The sequence below is a fragment of the Podarcis raffonei genome, chromosome 5 (genome assembly GCF_027172205.1).
Source record: "Podarcis raffonei isolate rPodRaf1 chromosome 5, rPodRaf1.pri, whole genome shotgun sequence".
NCBI lineage: Eukaryota > Metazoa > Chordata > Lepidosauria > Squamata > Lacertidae > Podarcis > Podarcis raffonei.
Genome location: NC_070606.1, coordinates 56,850,838 through 56,872,345, shown reverse-complemented (window position 1 = coordinate 56,872,345; position 21,508 = coordinate 56,850,838). Strand labels below are relative to the sequence as shown.

Here is a 21,508-nt window from a genome sequence, read left to right as displayed (position 1 = left end):
GTGGTCCCCATGTTGTAGAATGTTATCTCCTCTGAGGTGCATCTTGTATAGTTTTCAGAATCAGGTCAAGATGCCCCTCTTTACCCAAGATTTTAAGACAGTGGATGTTTTCCCTTGTGCTGTCTTGTTGCACACCTGTTTCGCTGTTCTCATTATTTTGTTTAGTTCTGCAGCTTTAACTTATGGTTTTCAATTAATTGTACTATTTTTATATGACCTGCCCCGAGACCATTCAGTGAAGAGAGGGCTAGAAGTAGAAAAAATAAATATATAAAGTCATCCCTGACCATTGATGTTGCCAGCTGGTGCTGAGGGCAGTTGCACTCCAAAACATCTGGATATTGCTACTTGGGACTAAGTCTCATTTAATTTAATGAGGCTCCCTTCTGAGTAGGCATTAACAGGATTTCATTGTGAACCTATTCTCCCATCCGACCTCACAGCTGCAGTTTTATTCAGCCCTGCACAATACATTTTGCTGCCTGAGGTAAAGGACAAGATAGCACTTCCACTTTCCATGTACGGAAGCCACCTCGATTGGCAGCTGGAATTTTGCTTTAATAGCTGCAGCAAGATAACATCATCCACTGCACCTGAGGGCAACAGGCTAGTTCAGGGAGTACATGACAAGCTACACAGCACACACAGCTCTGATCTTCAAGGGAAGGGAATGCCCAGAGGTTCAGGAGGAATTCGTCACCTGAAGGGACTAGGGACTGCCTTCCTCTGCCTAATGGTAGAGCTGGCCCTGACTTTCATTTCTGAGCCATGTCTGCACTGCATAGTGCACACAACAGAGTACAACTTGTATTTATACTTTTGGCTGATTAGGAGAACTTACTAGTTAGAAATTTAGGCCAATAAAGGTTATAGAGAACCTAATCTTAGGGTTTCTGTGCATGATGAATCTCTCACTCACACAGCAATTTCTCTAACAGCTAGTAAGAATGCAGCCATTAAGAAAACCCGGTGATGAGTCAAGATTGAATCCATGTGAGGGCAGGTGGGCCAGAACACATACAGCCAGGGTTCCTGTGCCTTTTCATAGTAGTATGCAAGATGACATTTTAGCAGCTGCAGGTTTTTTCACACTGGCACAATAAGCTGCATTTACTCTAAAACAACACCCCTTAGATACAGCTAAAGGTACAGGAACCCCTTCAGGAGCACTAGACCAGGGAGGGATGGAGAAATGTGGTGATACACATGAGGGAATGGGCAATGCATGAACAAACTAAGCTTGCAAGTTCAGCTATACCATTACTATTCCTCCAGAAATAACCACGAACAATCCCTGGATTGAGACAGGGTCAGGTTAGAGTGATTCTACCTTAGCAAGAAGAACATGAAACTAGATGGTCTTCAGGTAGCTTCCAATGCAATGCAAAACTGCAACACAGAAAGCCTGCTTTTTCTGCATTTAGTATTTGTAAAACATTTCCCCATCAACTAGAGAGGGCAGGGAGAGGCACATTTTCTGCTGAAATACACAACAGCAAAAACGTGCAAGCAACATTTTGCCTACTCAGTTACTAAATATTTTAAATACTCCCTTTCCTGCTAAATGAAATCCATTAAACACCCCCAACATTTCACACAGCAGGCAATAAAAGAGCAATTGTTAAGAAACATTTTGAGCTTTGTAGACATGATGCTACATATGGAACAAGCATGGTTTCTTACCTGATTTCCTTTTTGAGGATCCATAATCCCTGAAAAAAAGGCAACAACAGATAGACATGGTTAGGTCTTGAAGCACAGGGGAGAAAAAAGGTAGAGCCCACTTGCTCAGAAGCACGTTGTGGGCTTCCCCTCTTTTAAACTGGAGCCTGGGACCACAAGGCATTGACACACACACCCAGCCGGTGATGCACCCTCCCTTGATCAGCAGCAGCTGGTGCTTCTGCAGCAGAGCCTAACAAGCCCATGTGATCCACTAGAAAGAGCCGACCATCCACTCAAGGGAGGGGGAGAGCATATCAATTCTCCCTTCTTTAAATCAAGCTTCAGATAGAGCTGTTACTGGCTTAACCCTTTATCGTTTTCATCCAGCACAGAGGCACAAGCATGCCGGCTACTCCTTGCAAGGTTACCGCATTTGCTTCATTAAGCGATATTGTGTGACGCTTGCAGTACTATGGTTTCAAAAAAGCAGTTTGCCATCTGCATACCCCTGCAGCTTCTTCTAGTTATCTCTGCCTAACACTTGTCTGTGCAAAAGAAGAGTAGAAATGCCTGGCTTCTTTCACATAAGGAGAATAAATGCTGTTTTCTTACTTTGACTGGTTCTTTTGATTATGGGGCTGACAAGGTTTCTTTATTTCTAGAAAATATTTTATTAACTTGTACATTCACATACATAGCTGTTAAAGGAGAAGCTCTTGCATTTCCAAAGCAGGATTTCTCCACCATCACATGCATGCTTACTTAGAAGTAAATCCCAATAAGTTCAATGGGAACTACCGTATTTTTCGCTCTATAGGACGCACTTTTCCCCCTCCAAAAATTAAGGGGAAATGTAACAATTTTAGACCATTTGGCTAGTGCGAACTCAGATTTTTTTTCCAGGAGCATGTTCTTAAAAGCTTTTTTCATTTCAAAATAAGTCTTCCAGAGACCTTGAGAGTTGGTAATATAGGCTTCTTGAAATGTGTGTGCGTCCTATGGAGCGAATGCAGGCTCCTTGGCTTCAGCAATAGCAACGCAAAGCCACCGCGAGCCCCACAAGCTCGGGGGGCAGTGGGAAGGCGGCGCGCCGCCTTTGCGCTGCTCCCCGACCTCTTTGAGGCTTTTCACCAAGGAGGGAGAAGGGACTGACTGGCCGTGTCAGTCCCTTCTCCCTCCTGGTCGAAAAGCCCGCAGGAGCCGTGTGCTCCTTAAAGGGTGCGCGGCTCCTGTGGGCATTTGTGGGAGATGGGGGAATTCCCCCACCTCCCGCAAAAGCAGGGAAAAGGTCTGGGAGAAGCGCACAGGCTGCGCGCAGCCTGTCCGCTGCTCCCAGAGCTGGGGGGGGGATCATTTTTCCCCCTTGATTTCCCCCTCTGAAAACTAGGTGCGCCCTATGGTCAGGTGCGCCCTATAGAGCGAAAAATACGGTAACTCTCAAGTAGGTGTGCATAGGATTTCAGCATAGGAAAATGCACAATTTCCAATAGCCATTTCAATAAATTGCCCATCTATTAGTACAATCTGTTCCCTACTAGAAATGAATAAGAACCTGGTGTTCCCCAGATGCTACTGGACTCCCAACGTCTAGTAGCCCCAGCCAGAATGGCCAACAGTCAGGATTATAGAAGTTGGAGTTCAACATCTGGAAGGCCACAGGTTCCCCACCTCTACTTTAAGTGAAGCAGCTCTCCAAAGTCATAAATGACAATAAAGGCATTTCATGAAAACATACAAATAGGAAATTGGTTAAAGCATTCATGATTAAGAACCTGTTCCCCACCTCTTGAAGCTACTGACCATTCATAGGTGATTGGGGGGAACTGAAGAGAGAATAGAATACAATGTAGGGGTGTAAACAATACTGTGAGCAGAATACCCAGCGGTACCAATGCTTCTCTTTGGGGACACAACCCCTGACTACTTATCCCCTTCCTTCTGGAGCTCTGAAATTGTTAAAATTGAGACGTTTGTAATGTTCCTAGCATTCTGACCCCTTTCCCTCTTTCGCGAGACAAATAAACCAATGAAATAAAAGTAATTAGTATCCTATTCATTTACTAAGCTAAATCGTTGCATTGTGGAGCCCTCTTCAACATGAATCTGTTCCTTCACAATCCGGGTCAACTTTTTCCATAGACTTAGAATGCCTCTCATTGTGATGGTATATTAAGTACAAGAGCCCAAAATTCCTTGCCTCCAGCAAAAACAGGGCTTGAGGAAGGCCAAAATTTCTGAAATTCTCTCTGTTCAAGCAGAGTAGACAGAAAGAAGGGCCCTGTGTTGAGGAGAAGGGGCTGCACAGACTTGAAGCAATACTGTGATGGTATTAGAAGAAGCTACAGTCTAGTTCTACACATGTTTACTCAGGAAGACTTCCCATTCTTCAATGGACTAATACATATACCCATTATATATGGCATAAGTGTTTCTCAGCTTGAAAATCCCAATACAGTTGTACCTTGGATCCCAAATGCCTTGGTACTCGTCCATTTTGGCTCCCAAACGCCACAAACCCAGAAGTGAGCATTCCAGTTTGTGAATGTTCTTTGGAAACTGAATGTCCGATGGGGCTTCCACGGCTTCCAGTCGGAAGCTACACCTTGGTTTCCAAACGTTTTGGAAGTTGAACGGATTACCCAAATAGATTCCGTTCGATTTCCGAGGTACCATTGTATATTTGCACAATGAGGGACTTGCCACATCCCAATTCCAGAGACTTTCTTTCTTTCTTTCTTTCTTTCTTTCTTTCTTTCTTTCTTTCACCAGGCTGATAGCCCATCAGTACTGTTGGTTGGCCCATTTCAGAGAACTGCAGCATTCACACCACACATTTAAACCACTATGATGCTACTTTAGACAATTTACAGTTCCCTGCAAATAGACTGTCAAGTCACTCTGAAATTGTAGCTCTGTGAGGAGAATACAGGTCCCCTAACAATTCTTGGCACCCTTAACAAACTACAGCTCCCAGAATTCCTTGGGGGAAGCCGTGATTGCTTAAAGTGGTATCACTATACTTTAAATGTACAGTGGTACCTCAGGTTACAGATGCTTCAGGTTACAGACGCTTCAGGTTACAGACTCCACTAACCCCGAAATAGTACCTCCGGTTAAGAACTTTGCTTCAGGATGAGAACAGAAATCGTGCGGCGGTGGCGCAGCGGCAGTGGGAGGCCCCATTAGCTAAAGTGGTACCTCAGGTTAAGAACAGTTAGGTTAAGAACGGACCTCCAGAACGTATTAAGTTCTTAACCCGAGGTACCACTGTACAGTGTGAATGTGGCCTAATTCTATCCTTCATCTATCAGTGCCATCTCTGGGCATGATGTATTCTCCTCCTTCCTGCTCTTACCCCTCCCCATTTGCTTACCCTCTTTCTCTGGACTGAATCCATACTATCAGTTAGAGGGAAAGGGAAAGATAAGTAAGTGGAAGCTGATGCTGTTTGTCCTTGCTCCTGTCACTGCTCTCTTCCTTAGCCTGGTAATATCAGAGTGACAGAAAGGACAATCATCAGGGCCAGGAACAAGGGGAAAGAAATTCACAAGGACCCAAAAGAGGACATAAAGAAGGGTCCAAACGGGCACAAAATGAATGAATAATTGGTGATGGAGTCAGGAGGATGACATGCAAATCCATTGAATGGGATAATATATGTGTGTGAAGCTACTTTTTTGTCCTGAATGTTTTGCCTTTGAAATTATTCAACTTTCCCTGATGAAAGATGAACCTTGAGTTTGATGAGTTCATCAGTGCATTAGGATATAATATATGGCAGTGCAGCACCAGGAAAGGACCCATGCCTCATGGGGAAAGCAGTGACTATGGAATAACAAAACAGGAGGCTTCAGAGGGCAGGAACAATCAATTAAAACCACATGACCTTCCCCAGGAAAGGTCATCCAGACTGGGATATGCAACACTGATGTTTATTGCTGGCTTTTTCCTGGAAAGTTAAAGGACAAAATAGATATTGCTTAAGAATCATATCCCCCATCTGGTTCTGCTTTGCCTTGTTTATCCCTTCAATTTGTGAACTTTTGCACAAGAGACAGAATATTTACCTCACAAAGGACCTGCCCCATAAAGCAGCCTGGACTGCCTGCAGTCCAGTCTTTGAGATACATCTTGCATCAGACCAGATTTAATTTTCTCCCATTGTGAAGTTTTCATTGAGGGTATCATTTTATAGAATGTAAATAATGACAAACAGAACTGGAGAAGTTTAAAAAGCACAGTGAGGAACAACACAAAGGTGAGTCATTATTATTTTGAAATATTCATAGTAGAAATGTCTGCAAGTTGCAAAATAATGCTCATTGCATAAATCATTTAAATGCTTTTAACATAGCTGGGGTTTCATAGATTCATGACATTACACTACAAGTTTAAGCTTGCTTCACACACATTGACTGCATAGGTGCTAACCAATTCCCCCCCCCCCCGACCTCTCTGAACTCACTCAACTCAGGGGAACAGCTAAGGTAAAATTCGACCAAAAGAGATCCAAAATATACACATTTTTACAAGCAATTTTCTTCAAAATAATGCATTTTTATGTTATTTTCATTAATATGCATTTCTTTGATCACTTTACCTCAAAATATGGATTTTTTTGTAAACACTTTTGGCAGGAGAACTGCATTGCAAAATTTGGAGAAGTGAGAATTTGGAAGCTTGGCACTGTTTCATTCCTTGTGTTGTTTCAGAAAGTATGAATTTGGTAGCCTTTGCTTCAAATATGAACTGGGGGGGGGGGAATTCTCAACCATCCCTAGCTCAAAGCAGGAATCAGTGTTTGAATGGTGTAGCCAGACTTTTTAAACCGTTTGTCCTCACTGGTAGGAGGGTGTGCACACTTGGGCACCACTTCAGGCAGTAAAATGTCTTGGGCTAGCAGTAGTCAAAAACCCTGACCAGCACTAGCTGTAGATTTTTAGATCACTTTCATGATGAAAAAATAGAATTGTGGTTCTAAAATAGCTGCCTTTTTAGTGCTGAGTCCTAAACCCACTCACACACATGCTCTGGGATGATTAATATTTTTGTGGTTTTTGATTAGTTAAGGTCCCTTGTTCATAATTTCAAAGGCAGTCTTGATTTATCAGGTTTCCTAGCACTATAACACCAGGGGCCCATTTCCCTCTGAAATGGCACAATTATTTTTTGCAATACATAATTACTGGGATTATCCTATATCCTACAAGATGTGGGTGAGAGAAATGAAGCCAATTGTCAAGGTTTACAGTCTCCATTTTTCTTCTCAACAGTCATACAGTCTCTCTCTTGGTATACTGTTAGTATTAGTGATGTCCCTTTGATCTTGTGCATTTGCTGCTCATTTTTCTGAGCTATACTACTCCAGAAAGAAGCTGTAGTGTTGGCACTCTATCATTTCTTTATATAAGTTGTTGCCTGATTTAATTTAACACGTGCTTCCTGGTCATATTCTATTTGCAGTTACAAAAGGAAACACAAAGACAACTCCTTATCCAACATGGCTAAAAGTTCATGCACATCAAAATAGATCCTATAAAACTACATACAGTTGTGGGGAAAACACCAGAACAGACTTCCTAGAGGTCGGGCACTACCAGCTTTGATACAGCTTTTACATAAAAGGCTTTGTGTTCATAGTTCTATCAGGCTATAAGATGCAATCCAGACCAGTTCTCATAAGTATTAAGCATGTCAGGACATATGTTGGCACGCTCCAGTATGTGTTAAGCTTATACCAGAGACCTCCCATAACCTGTTTGGCAGTAATCCTATGAGATGGCCATCAGGCACTTCACTTTTTATGTATAGTTATGCATATCCATCTGAGAAAACACCTTTTCAAATGGACATCTTTCTAACTTTCTGAACAAAAAATGCCACCTGCGTTTTGCTAGCAGCTTTCCTGGAGATGTGACTCTCTTAGCACTAAGTAGCTACTTTATATTCAATATATTTCACCTGTTATTTCCGTAGATATAAAGTCCCCATGTCCCATATGTGTCTTGGTTATGGATAGAGTACTCTTGCCTAGTGGTGGTAGACTTCAGATTTGTAGGAGCTGCTCTTATTTTATTTTATTTTATTTTATTTTATTTTATTTTACTAGCAGCCAAAGATCCACCAACCAGAGCCTGATACAAAAGGCATACACTGAATGAAAGAATTCTGAAGCCAGGAATTTATTCTGAGTGCCCTTCCATGCAACAGTCCACTCCTGGTATCCCAAGCTTTCTGCATTTCAGCAATATGATTTAGGGTGGTGATAGGAGGGGATCATTTTGCATATCAAAAATCCTTACCTATCTACTGCAAATCATCATGAGATCTACCTTAGGCCCACTCCTGCTCTTGCTCATACATGATCGCTCTATGCTGTTCTAAAGCTGCTAGATCCATAAGACTGAAAGCTTGCATCTCTCTCCATAAGCATAAGTATGGACTACAATGATAAATCATGCATTGATTTATTCTCTCCTTTGCTTCTTGGATTAAAAACAACAGACTCTTAAATTCCCCCCAAAACTGAAATTTAACTAAAGAAGAGAGCTCAATATCCACTGGGAGACACAGTTGCCTTGTTCAGAAAATCAAAAGACTGGGACACGAGTCTTGGTTCAGATGTAACACTAAAAGGAATGAGCTGGGCTAGTCTTTGCACATGACACCCCCTTCTCTCTCCTCCTCTGGCACAGCCAACGAGGAACTTTCACCTTTACAATAATCAGAATTTCTCATTATGTCCACATTGATCCTGGCTTATTTCAATAAACCATAGTTGAAACTTACCTCAGTTTGTCTTGTTGAATGTAACAACAAACTATGATTAGTTGAACATGATAGTTGTATAACACGTATACAATTTACATTAAAAACCCTTAATGCCACAAAATAAGTCACACAGAGAACATTTCCTGCATGTAAAAAATTAGTGCCTAAGGGAGAAAGCTAATTCAGAACCCTTCTCCCTGTCATGCCTGCATCACCCTGCAGCCTGAAGCAGTACAGGACACACAAGGATTATAGGCAATAGAAACACCATATGATCATGTCAAATGAGTCAAAGAAATCGCAAAGTAACTGCGGGGGAAACCAGTTAAATTAAAAACAAAAATCAACACATCATTGAGTAGGAGCCTACATTCTTCTGTGTAAATGCTTATAATGCATATAAATTACCAGCATCCAGAGCAGGATCTTGGCTTCCCCTGTGCATTCGATTCAGCATTTTAGGCTCCAAACTGTCTTCTGGACAGTGATTTAGAATGGAAAAGCTTTTATCTAATTGTGAAACAGGATTCTTGCCAGACACCTCTAATGGATGAGATATACAGCAGGGCCTGCTGCCTCGTCATTGCTTTATTTCCTCCTGTTTGGTGAAATGGGGGAGGGGGACACTTCTCCATTCAACCTCCCTGACTCTGCTTTTCACCACGTAGCAAATGGCCCTCACTTAATGGCCTTAGTGGTTTTCAATTTGACAGGTAATTGCTTACAATGAGGAGTGCATACATGTGCACACTTTACTTGTTACTCAAAGCACCTTCATGGTTCCTCTTCTGAATGAGTCCCAGGAGTATAACACTGGATTAGAGCCCCGGCTGTAGTAACTGTAACCGGACATCAAACACAGGCCTGTGGCTTTATTGTCTAGATAGGTAAGGATTAACCTCAATCTTTGTTCAGCCTGACACAAAGACAATTCAGGGCATTTTCACACATATGGCTTTACAACACTTCCTGCTTCAATCCATTTGCAATGTAAACAACACAGGCAATTTGTAGAAAAGCAGAGCCAACAGATGGATGTCACTGACAACCAGAAGGGGGGGAAATTGGGTCTTCTCATTGTCATCAACATAATGATGCTGCATTTGTGCTTCTGGTTAAGTACTGTCCCTCTTTTCCAACTGGTATTGATATTTTTCTATTAAAACGGGAAAACACTTTATTTCCTTCCTCAAAGACCACATTAGATCCTGTGTGCACTTCCAGTTTCCAAATGGCTCTACCTGGAGACACAAATCTCTGTGGTTGTTGTGCAGCTGTTGTGGCAATAAGTCTTATCCTCCCAGTTCCTCCTATCATTTTACTTTTCTGTTTCTTACGGAGAGTCACTCAAGGGTGCAGAAGAGTGGTGGACCCTTATTCATAAGGATGAAAGGGATCTTGGCATACTTACTGAACTAGTTTGCTCTACACAGTAGATCTAACTTAGTGGGACCTTGAGAAGATTTGTTCTTCGCTCCAGCTTGTGGTGAGAGAGGTGAGAGCGGTGACCCAGGGGAGCTCCTAGTCGACGTGCCTCGGCAGGAGACTCCCCCGATATAGTGTTAACCCTTCCCCGTGTCTCCAGCAAATGGGCTGGAGCCGGATAGTCGCTAGGACCAATGCCTAAGCCAATGCCTCTCATTCCTGAATTCAATAAAGTTGTGGCCTAATTCGCCCATTTAACCTTAAACTATGGTGTCTCGTGTCTTTATTTATCCTGGTGGGGGGCGGGAACTCGCCACGCAAATAGGACCAGGGAGGAGCCAAGTGGCTGTGAGCTCATCTCCAGCAGCCCACATGTTCACACAGTTTTGCTAAACCAAAGTTTGGCCTACCATGCCATCTAAACCAACCTGTTGTCTGCATGGCCTAAAAGGGGTAAGCACAATCTTTAGAAAATTTACCAGCTGTAACCACCCTCATGCCTTACTCCCCGCAATTTTTAAAAATGAGGTGTGATGAATGATTAAAAATGAATAATAATGCAAAATATTGGAAATAAAAAAACATGCATTTTTTAATACTCTCATAACTAACATATCTTGAGATCCGAGTGTGCCAAAGAGGCTCACAACACATTTTACACTGGTATTGCTTAAAAGGCAAACTTCATGGGCAGTCATTTGTGGCAAGCAGCTCCCATGTGGTTAAAGCTGTTTTCAAAGTGTGCTCAATCAGCGCTCAATCATACTCCTGGCGTTTGTAACCCCAAGGAAAACCCCCTGAAAAAGATGAGAGTTGCTGGTTTGGTTCACATCAGTCCAAACCACATAGGAGTTGCTTCACAGATGGAAAGCTCTGCCCTCTAAGCAACAACTCCGTTGCAGAGAAACATAGGAAGCAAGCCAAAGAAAGCCAAGGAGGCCACGAGGACTTCCAGCAACCATCTTTCAGCACCCTACCTCTTGTGCCACTAGCTCTCTAGTCTCTCAGCAAGCCAGGCAAATTTGGCTCTATGGGTTTGAGGACACCATCTAGCCTACCCCCACCCCCACCCTGTCACATTAAGTTTACCTCGTGCAAACTCTTCTCATCAAGCAGCTATAAAGACAGCCTCACCTAAACATAACCTTGCATCCGAACACCAGCCTGTTTTCAAGCAATTGGTTTACCTCTAGGTCTGTGGAACCAGGTCTGCTTGAGACAGAATCCTTCCCCCCACCCCCCAAAACTGCAGGCTCTCGTGGAGCTTGGCTGACAAAAGATGAATCAGATTCCGCTTCTCTTAGGTACACTGATAACAATGCCATAGCCTAGCTATCCACCCACTAGGTCTGAACAACCCACTTAGGAGCCCCAAACCAAGATGTGTAAGTCAGGGACATCTGGCACCCTGGAATGACTTCACATTGTGGATCTGTTGCATGCTTGTGTTGATTCTATGTTTGCATAGATTCTCCTCTGCAAGGAATAAAAGGGCAGCTGCTGCCTCCAGGGAAATAGCTGAGTTTGGAGTCTTTATGTTATGGAAGAAATCATGTTCATCGTGCAACTCTCCCCTTGTGTTTCTCATTCTTGAAGGTCTGAAAACAGTTTCTCTCGGACTGAGTTGCTTTTAGTGGCATATTTTCCATGCTCCTTTCAGGAACATAACAATAGTTTGCTTTGTAAATTACTGGGGGAGGAAAACAATGCAGCCCAAAGATTTTATAGAGATGGGAAGACAATTATACCTTTTATGCTGGTTGGCCTGCGAAAACAGGAGGCGGAAGGTGTAAAGAAAAACAACTAAAAGCCTTGTCCACAAGTCTTTTACGTATCTGCTGAGATAAGGTCCATAACTCAGGGGTTAGAGAAGCTGTTTTAATTGCACAAGGTCTCAACTTCAAGAGAGACCTGAAATCTCAGAAAGCCACTGCCAGTCAGTGGAGACAATACTGAGCTCGATGGACCAATGGTCTGACTCAGTGCATGGCAGATTCTTGTCCCTATAACCTGAAGTAAGGAACCACATCCAGAAAAGTGTCCAGTCACAACTCCTGACTAAGAAGTTGGCTGTGGTTGCCCATTAACCACAATGTAGGGATGATGTTTCCATGACATGAGCAAGGCGTCTGCTCTGCCCTGGTCTGCTTTTCAGCCATGTGGACAATGCACATAATTTATGTATTTTCTTTCTTTTATCATAATGCAAAATCTGTCTGTTTCTGTGTCAGGTTTTTCCTTGCCATTACACAAAAAGCTACTATTAAAAACACTCAACCATTTCATTTATTTTTTTTTGCAACAATTTCAGCATCATTAAGGGTGCAATCCTGAGCCCAGATCCACTGAATGGCTTAGGATGTAGTGGATCTTCAGCTCAGCTGGCTGGTTCCTGGTTCTGCTGAGCTACACCAGCGTAAGTCTCCAACCTTGGCTCAGCTGAAGACACACTGGCTTCAGTCCCTCATCCAGGCTTAGTTGGCTCAGCCAAGCACAGTGGATCTTAAACTGATGCAAGCCCTGAAAAGGGGGCATTCCAGGGCAGTAGTGAGGGTGGGGACACTGGGAGGGGGAGGCTTACACTGGATGCGAAGCCCATTCAGCTTGTCAGGTGACCTGGCAGCCCAGCGTAAGTTCTGCCGGCAAAAGGAAAGACAACAGCGAGGGCCCAATCCTCAGAAATCAGGACCAGGCTTACCAGGCAGCTCCCCACACACTGCTCAGAAAGAGCACTTGGGATGCTGCATCACTCCTGGCCAATCTCACAGCTGCAGCAGGATATAAACTATGGCTTAGCATGATGCCCCAACAGGGCCAGTGAATTTCTATTGTCTTATATCTAAGACATTGGAAACCGGTGTGTGTGTGTGTGTGTGTGTGTGTGTGTGTGTGTGTTAAACTTGACCAGAAACAAGACATATTCAAGGCAGGGAAGCTTAAGAGATGCAAGATCCAATTGTGGGAGTAAAAACTAAACATGGAATTGGATTTTTAAGATGGAGGGGGGTATTAAAAATATTTCAAGATACTGCACAGAAAGGAGTACTTGTGTGGAGCTTAAATATAAGGATCCCTTCTCTTGAAAATAGAACTGTGAATTATCTGGAAAGGAGCAAGATCCTATCCTGCTAATTTCCCCATTTAGGGAGAACAGTGTCATCCTGAATTACCACAACGATCACAAATTAATGTCAGCAGAAAAATCACTGCCATGAAAACCTTACTTCGGCCAGCGTTGACCAACATAGCTGCAAAGGCAGCCAGTATATGGCAATCCCCAATCAGACTCTTGCAGCCTGCTGGAATTCCTCAAGCCGCTGGAAGAAATGCTGCCCAACAGCTGGTTTCTATCTTCCGTGCTTTGGCCCACGTCATGTCTCCGAAAGAATCTTTTGCAGTCTCAGTGAGATATATACCAGCAACATATCAGCAAGAATAACGGACTGAAAGCAAAACTGCAGAGCAATCAGGCGCTCCAATGAGCTGCTTGTAAATCTATGAAAACGTGGCATGTTTCCACAATAAACACAGCGCAATCGCTCTTGCTCTCTTCCCACTTCATCTGTTGGGAGGCCAGCTCGGCTGTGAATGTGCCATCATAAAACAAACCTGAAGCAGATACTCCACCTATTGGAGAAAATCTCTTCCTGCAGTCCAGCAATCTTTAAAGCAACTTTGGATGTTGCACTGACTTTCTGTAAAGTCAGCAATTTTAGATGTGGTACAAACATGTTAGACCTGAACCCTCAAACTGTGGTTTGCTGTGGTTTTCTTCCCATGGGGACCTTGAGCCCCTTTGGGAGAAAAGCAGCCCAGACAAAGCAACAACAACAACAACTCTCTTGGGAATCAGAAGGGACCATCCTCTCACCGTAGCCCATAGACACAGGGCTTGTTATGCCCCCCTTGCTTGGCAGCAACTATTGCACACCGCTCTGCTACTGTAATATCCTGAGGTTCAATTGTTTTGCAGAAGTCTGCAAGAATAAAAGCAGGGGTTCAGGAATCAGCTCTTCGTTCTCCTCCTATGCCTTGCAATGTTGACATTGAGCAGTTCTGTGTATGACCGGATTTTTCAAGGAAATTAGATTATCCCTTATTTGCTGATCTAAAAATTGTGTGGAAACACTGGTAAGGTCCTTTATCTAATTATGAAAAAAAAAACAAAAATAAAATAAACCAGTGTGTTTTAAGGGCATAAGATCAACAGTGCGATCTTACGCACATTGGTTTGTAAGTATCACTGGATATAGAGGAACTTTCTTCCAAGTAAACACACGCAGGATCAGGCTGTAGAATAAAGGTTGTTTCCCCCCTTCCTTTTCCTTTTAAGGAGCTTTTAAAATTAACATGGATCTGGGCAAGAGGGCTAGTGAAATTTCACATAGACTGGTAGCATTAGTGCGCTTATTCGCAAGGCTGGCTTTGCTATATTTATCTAGATGCAGTCATAGCTACATCCCACAAACTCTTACTCAGCCTAGCTTAGCTAGACTAGAAAGTCAGTGTGGTGTGGTGGCCAGAGTGTTGCACTTAAGACCAGGGAAACCAGGATTCCAATGTCTGCTGCCTTGATGCTCACTGGTTAGCCTTGGGGCAGCCACTTTCTTAGGCTTACCAACTGAACAAGATTGGTGTGAGGATGTATGATGTACGCCACCGTGAGCTCCTCGGAGGAAGGGCAGGACAATAATAATTTTAAAAACTGTTACATTTAACAATTTGCTTTGCACACACTCCTGCCCCCTCCAATATATTCAGAAGCTCTACAATGAGTTCTGCAATAGAAGTGCGATGTGGAACAAAATATTGCAGCATAGAGTGCTTCTCTTCATAGTTCCTGCCAGTGATAACCTACAGAAGAGCTTTCCAAACATTTCATGCTGGTGACACACTTTTATAGACATGTATCATTTTGCACTCCGCCAACCTAGCAGTTCGAAAGCACGTCAAAGAGCAAGTAGATAAATAGGTACCACTCTGGAAGGAAGGTAAATGGCATTTCCGTGCGCTGCTATGGTTTGCCAGAAGCGGCTTAGTCATGCTGGCCACATGACCCGGAAGCTGTACACCGACTCCCTCAGGCAGTAAAACGAGATGAGCACCGCAACCCCAGAGTCGGCCACAACTGGACCTAATGGTCAGGGGTCCCTTTACATTTTTTATCATTTTGCAACACAGTAATTCAGTTTTACTAGCAAACTGGAGGTTAAACGAACCCTTTTCCAGCCCCGGGAGGAGCGTGGAGAGCATTTGTGCAATACACCTACACACTGCAAAAGACACACTAATGTTTCATGACACACAGTTTGGAAAGCTCTGATGGACATGGACATCTTGTTGGCCACTATGAGAGCAGGATGCTGAACTAGATGGGCCACTGGCCTGATCCAGCAGAATTATTCTTACGTACCTCTTCCAAGATACTCCATTCCATCTCTCCCATCCCCAGCAAGCCAGGGCTCTGTGCCCATCTCTATCTTCATTGGACTCTCTTCCAAATCCCCTCCTCTTCAGATTTTTTGGGTAAAGGTTTTTTTTTTTTAACTGTGCACTTCTGCAAACTTTGGGCTTTTCCCAATCCAGTTGCTACCTCTACCCTGTGCATGGAAGGTGCCACTGTGGCTACATAAGGATCAACAGAGAATGAGTTTGCTTAGTATAGAGGATTCTTACTTTTCATTCACTGTACAAATAACAGGTTATGACCAGATGTTGTGTTTGTCTATATTAATGTTTGCTACTCATTAATTTCTGGGCTCAACTGATGACTCAGCCACACTTTCATGTTTGTTATTTTTAAAAACAGAAGACAAGATAGAATATAATTTAAAATGTCAGAAACCATTATGAATATCAAATACATTTTCTTATTAAAATGTCTTTTAACATGCATAATATTAGAAAAACTGAGTTATGACAGAACAGTGTTTTCCCCTCCTGGATTAAATTAAAGAAAACAGATGGGTTTGCTGAGCTTCAGATAAAAAGAAATTTATGGGTATGTGATGAGCATGAGGCAGACTGAACTTTGCAGACACTAATTCTCTAGCAGGCTCACCCAGAGCCTATCAATTCAAGATGATTTTTTCCTTCCTAAGGCCAACATGGTATAAATAACATCTAGAGAAGGCAACCTTTTTTCCTGACATACTAGTTTCTATGACACCTCCCGCCTTGCATAGGGGGAACAGTCCAACACACAAACCTCCATCCTAGTCCAGCACAGCCTGATGTGAGACAGTCCAGCAAATGTTTTACCATTTGATGGTATAACCTGACACTAAGACACCATGGCAGAAGCGGGGGTTTTTTGGTTCTCCAGATGTTGCTGAACTACAACTCTCATCATCCATGGTCATTGGTCATGCTAGTAGGAGCTGATGGGAGTTGTAGTTCAGCAACTTCTAGAAGACCTTGAACTATAAGTTTATAACCAATTATTAGAACCCCAGTTTATGTCAAGAGGAACAGGAGGCTTCATGGAGGAAGCCAGGCATTTATCATGTGAAGTTGGTATGTCTACACCATCTTCTGCATCCCCAAGTCAACTGGAGCAAGGTTGCGTTTCATCTAACCTTTACTGATACAGATTAGCCACTGTGGTATAGTGGTTAGTGTGTTGTGACTAGGATTGCAAAGACCCGGGTTCAAATGAGCCCTGAAATTACTGGGTGACCTTGGATCAGTATATGGGTAATCTAGGCATTCTTACTTGCACAGTTAGATGGGACAGTGCTCACTGGCCCCTTCCCTTTCATCACATCCATGTCAATTTCCACACATTTGGGCAGAGGTTCTGAAGCGGGGAGCCTACTCTATTCCATGTGTTTGAGCAGAGTTCTAAATAACAAGGGGAGCAAACACTGGTAGAGCAGGCCTCCCTGTTTCAGGCTAGGGCTGTGAGATGTATTGATACAACTGGTCCAACACCAGTTTGTAGACCACATTGTAAGAACCATTTCAAAAATAATTGAGCTGGCAATGTATTGTGAAGCACAGCCTTCAAAACTCCAGGGGGCAGCCACCGGGATTAAATTTACGGTATGTAATGCCTTTAGAGAGAATATTATGAAAATGATATACAGGTGGTACATGACCCCAGTCAAGCTTGCAAAAATCTACCATTTGCCCGACAACAAATGTTGGAAATGTAAGGAAAATGAAGGTACATTCTTTCACCTTTGGTGGACGTGTCCCAGGATTAAGGCTTTCTGGGAAATGATATATAACGAATTGAAAAAGGTATTTAAATATACCTTCTTGAAGAAACCAGAGGCTTTCTCTTGGGCATGGCTGGCCAAGTGGTGCCAAAGAAGGACAGAACTTTTTTTATGTATGCTACAACAGCAGCAAGAATACTCATCGCAAAGTATTGGAAGATGCAAGATCTACCCACTCTGGAAGAATGGCAGATGAAGCTGATCGACTGTATGGGATTGGCAGAAATGACTAGCAGAATCCGTGACCAGGGAGAAGAGTCGGCTGAAGAAGACTGGAAAAAATTTAAGGACTATTTACAGAAATACTGTAAAATTAAGGAAAGTTAAATGGGGTTGGATTGAAATTGAGGGGTTTCTAGCTGTAATGATATAAAGGAACATGGATGGGGGGGGAAAGGGTTTGAAAAACGAGGTAATGTTATAAGCTGTAATGCTTTAAATGAAGGATTTGCTGAACAAATAACCTTAATTGGGATACAAGGAGGAGAAGTATGAGGAGGTCTGAGAAATTTGTTATTTAAAAGTATGATTTATGAACTTTATGTCTTTTTTAATGTTTTTGTTTGTTTTGTTTTTGTTTGTTTGTTTAAAAAATTGGAAAATCTAATAAATATTCTTTTAAAAAAAACTCCAGGGGGCAGTATAATTGCAAGCCCTCTGGGGACTAGCTGACTGCCCTCCCTTTCCCATCTGATGGCAGAACAGTCCCACTCCCAGCCTCGGCACCTCCCTGTAACCGGGGTGTCTCTATCAGATGCAGGAATTGTGGCTGGGCTGCTTCCTCTTTCTCCCTCTGTCTGCCTAGAGAGGAATGGAAGGAGTTCGCTCTCCAAATGTGAGGGCTCGCCTGCCTCTAAGAGGAGGAATCTGCAGTGCTCATAACACATACCTATTAATCTCCATGACTGCTCCTTCGCCCGACTAGCAGGTGACTAGTACAGTCTTATTGCATGAGATGCCAGATCTGGCTTCAGTGTAGTCTGTGGATCAGGGTTCAAGAGACCACAAAGCAAACAATACTGGACATTAGTACTTGTGGTGGAGGCAGATCTGCATCAGGGAAGACCAGCAAGTCAAATCATCATGATACACAGAAAAGAGAACAGGCCTGCCTGGCAACATTTCATATGGAGTTAGGTACTGCCATTGGGAAAGTTCCTTCTTAGTGATATTCAATAAGCTTATTGCAGGTCTTTGTGGTCATCCTACAGAAGGAATGAGGAACATGTGGCCTTTTACATGTTGCTGGACTACAACTCCCATTATCCCCGACCATCGGCCATGCTGCTTGAGGCTAATGGGAATTGCCTCTTTGGCCAGAGGTTGGTGATGGTGCACAGGTGGAATCCCACCTGACATTCTCAAGGTTCACACTCTGCTTCAGGCTCAAGTCCTAACACTGGGCCTTTTGGGGATCAGGTGGCTGTTATATTCAAAAGGTGAGGGAAAACATTTCAGGCAGGCATTCCATATGCATAATGTGGGCTACTTTGAACCCCATGTCAAACATATGCACTGGACCACTAGAGCCTGAAGAAACACCAGTCCAGGATTCCTTATCTATCTTTCAGGTTCTCCAACTGGACTCTCTCACATCTGGCAACACTTGGCTCACAAGAAAGCTCTTGGTTACCTTTTGAATGTGAAGGTATTTAACAGAGATGGTTCCAATTGTAAGATAAATGGGGAAAGGTGGGGCTATAACACCTTATAAGATGACAGGTGGGAAACATATTTAGAAGCATCTGCTAAATATTATGAGGAAAGATTTGTGTTTGCCAGATTGTCAGGGTCTGATGCAGACATTTTGAGTTGCAGATGTACCGGTATGTATTGGAGTTGCAGCAGATCTCTGACCCACATAGGAGTTATGCACTTATAATGAGCTTTGGAAATGAGAGCCTTTGAATAAACCATTATGGGTCTTCCATTCCGAATTTTGGTTGAATCACTCATTATCGTTTTTTAAATTTTCTCCATCGACATGAATGGTTTGTTTTTTAAGCCTGGTGCCCCTCCTAACTGCCTACACCTTATTTGATCACGAATGCAGTGTAGCAGGCAGAAACTCGACAATCCTTATGCTTGAAGTCCTTTGGGGCACACCTGAATAGCACTGACTTGTAGAACTCTCATCACACACATACACACATCCCAGGGATGCTGAAAGTGACTTGAATAATGGCTTTCAACTGGTGGGTCCGAACCCACTAGTGAGTCATAACATGAGCACTACCACTATGAAAATATATGGTAAACTATTCAGAAAGGGATCCCAAATGTATGTTTGGGTGCAAAGTGGGTCCTGGGTCTGAAAAGCTTGAAGACTACGGGTATAGCTTAACCTTTTCGCATCTGGTGCCCCCTAGATGTCACTGGACTCCAACTCTTGTTATCTCTGATTACTGGAATTAGAGCCCAAAACATCTGAAAGGCAGATTGAGGAAAGCTGATATACCGTATTTTTTGCTCTATAAGACTCACTTTTCCCCTCCTAAAAAGTAAGGGGAAATGTGTGTGCGTCTTATGGAGCGAATGCAGGCTGCGCAGCTATCCTAGAAGCCAGAACAGCAAGAGGGATTGCTGCTTTCACTGCGTAGCGATCCCTCTTGCTGTTCTGGCTTCTGGGATTCAGAATATTTTTTTTCTTGTTTTCCTCCTCCAAAAAATAGGTGCGTCTTATGGTCTGGTGCGTCTTATAGAGCGAAAAATACGGTAGTTGGTGTGATAGTTTTGTTGAAAAAGTATAGTGAGTGGGTCAATCTGGTCATGCAAATTGGCCTTTATATCACTGCTTTTAAGCTTTGAAAAGAGAACAATGAAAAATGTAATGTATGGTATATAAGGAACTCTACTTGTTGGGAGAAAAAGGACAATGGTTGATAGCTATTTTTAAGTCTGAATAACTGCTTAAAGGATAATAGCTTGAGGCAGGGTGAGAAATAATGAGTTGAGGTTGAAATGCAGCAGATGTAAGTTTAATATAAATTGAACAGCCGATTGGATTACTCAGGAAAAGTTGTGGGGTCTTTCCATTAGGGACAGCTAGAAGATTTTAAGCAGGAAAGGAGGCTGAGTTAACAGACTTTCCACTCCAGATATATCCCTGTAATTATTTTTCTGTGGACCAAAATAAAGGAAGCTTATAAAGTTCTCCCTATATTAAGTTCACCTCAGATTTGGGGGCTGCAAATTAACTTGTCTTGTTTGTGGTATGCCACTGATACCTTAGCAATCTGCTAGCCTTCCTTTCTCCCTTCAAAAATTGTTTAACAATACAGCAAAAAAACCTTCTCAAAATTACATACTGTACATGCATGATGATCAGATACACACAAGAACTGTGCTTCATGTGATTCAGAGCCAGACCATGTATATAAGAACCCTGCTCAGGAAAAGAAAAGGACCCTTAGCTCTGTTTTATGGAATGAACACATTCATTCCTCTCTAGAACAAGGCTTGAGTTGTGGGAACCCAGGGAGTTCTAATTCTTATTAATAAAGAAGAAAAATAAAAACCACATTCCATCCAATTGGTCTTTGTTTTCAGTCCCTCTGACCACTTTCCTATGTTGCCTATCCTTCCGTTTTTTATTTGGAGACTGCATTGAAGCCATTTGCCCTAGCAATAAGCCTCTTCCATTTCTTTGAGTCTTTCCCTGCCCCTGGCCCCAGCATCCAGGTTGCCAGTGTGCACTAGTGGTTATGTATGTTAATGAAACAGAGTACAAAAAATCATCTTGATGTGATGGTGCACACAATGGCCTTGTGATTTTGTGGGTGCCGGCTGTGTTTCCTCAATGCCCATAAGTATTTGCACACCTTAATAATACGCAGCAGCAGCAACAATCAGCATATGAACAGAAGGATCCTAAAAGCTGAGGCAAACTGTGCTTGGACCAGTTCTGAAACTAAATTTAGCAATTCTCCAAGTTGAAGAAAGGCAGAGCAGAAGCATGGGAGCAGAGCTAACCCACAGGGCAGAAATGGGGTAAAGTCTGCCCATCCTTAATTTTTTGATATACTTTCATTTGACAAGTAAGTATGTTACTCAATTTGATTTCTACTGACTTTTCCTTTATCCTTGTATACACCTTAAAATCAATCTGCAGCTTTGCTAATACAAAAACTGTCATGCTTCTCTTTAATTGACTTCTCAATCTAACAAGGAATGTTTGTGCTTCACTTAAGGTCAGGGACAGATCCAGGTAACGACTGGATTTTATATTTTAAAAGTGGGAAGCGGAATGGCTGAGCCACTGTGTGTGTTTTGACTCAGCAGGTGCAACTTGACACCTGCACAGATTCTAGTTGAGCCTGATTCAATTAAAGTTGCAATCCTGCATGCAAGTCTGTTATTTCCTCTTATATTTCATATTACAACTGTTGCATTTGGACTACAACCATTTACCCTTTTTCTCCCCC

The 21,508-nt window shown here is 42.8% G+C and overlaps 1 protein-coding gene across 12 annotated transcripts in view; it reads right to left on the bottom strand.

Annotated features, from left to right (window-relative positions):
* The window catches only part of SH3PXD2A (SH3 and PX domains 2A), a 249,449-nt gene that overhangs the window by 94,082 nt on the left and 133,859 nt on the right, over nucleotides 1-21,508 (bottom strand). For 10 of the 12 annotated variants that reach the window (XM_053389297.1, XM_053389300.1, XM_053389302.1 and 7 more), the window contains one exon: nucleotides 1,684-1,712. The exons of 1 other annotated variant lie outside the window; for it this stretch is intronic. In XM_053389297.1, the coding sequence (XP_053245272.1) occupies nucleotides 1,684-1,712 (29 nt within the window). Of the gene's footprint in view, nucleotides 1-1,683; nucleotides 1,892-21,508 lie in introns of those variants that run through there. One more of the 12 variants, XM_053389306.1, reaches the window with a different exon arrangement.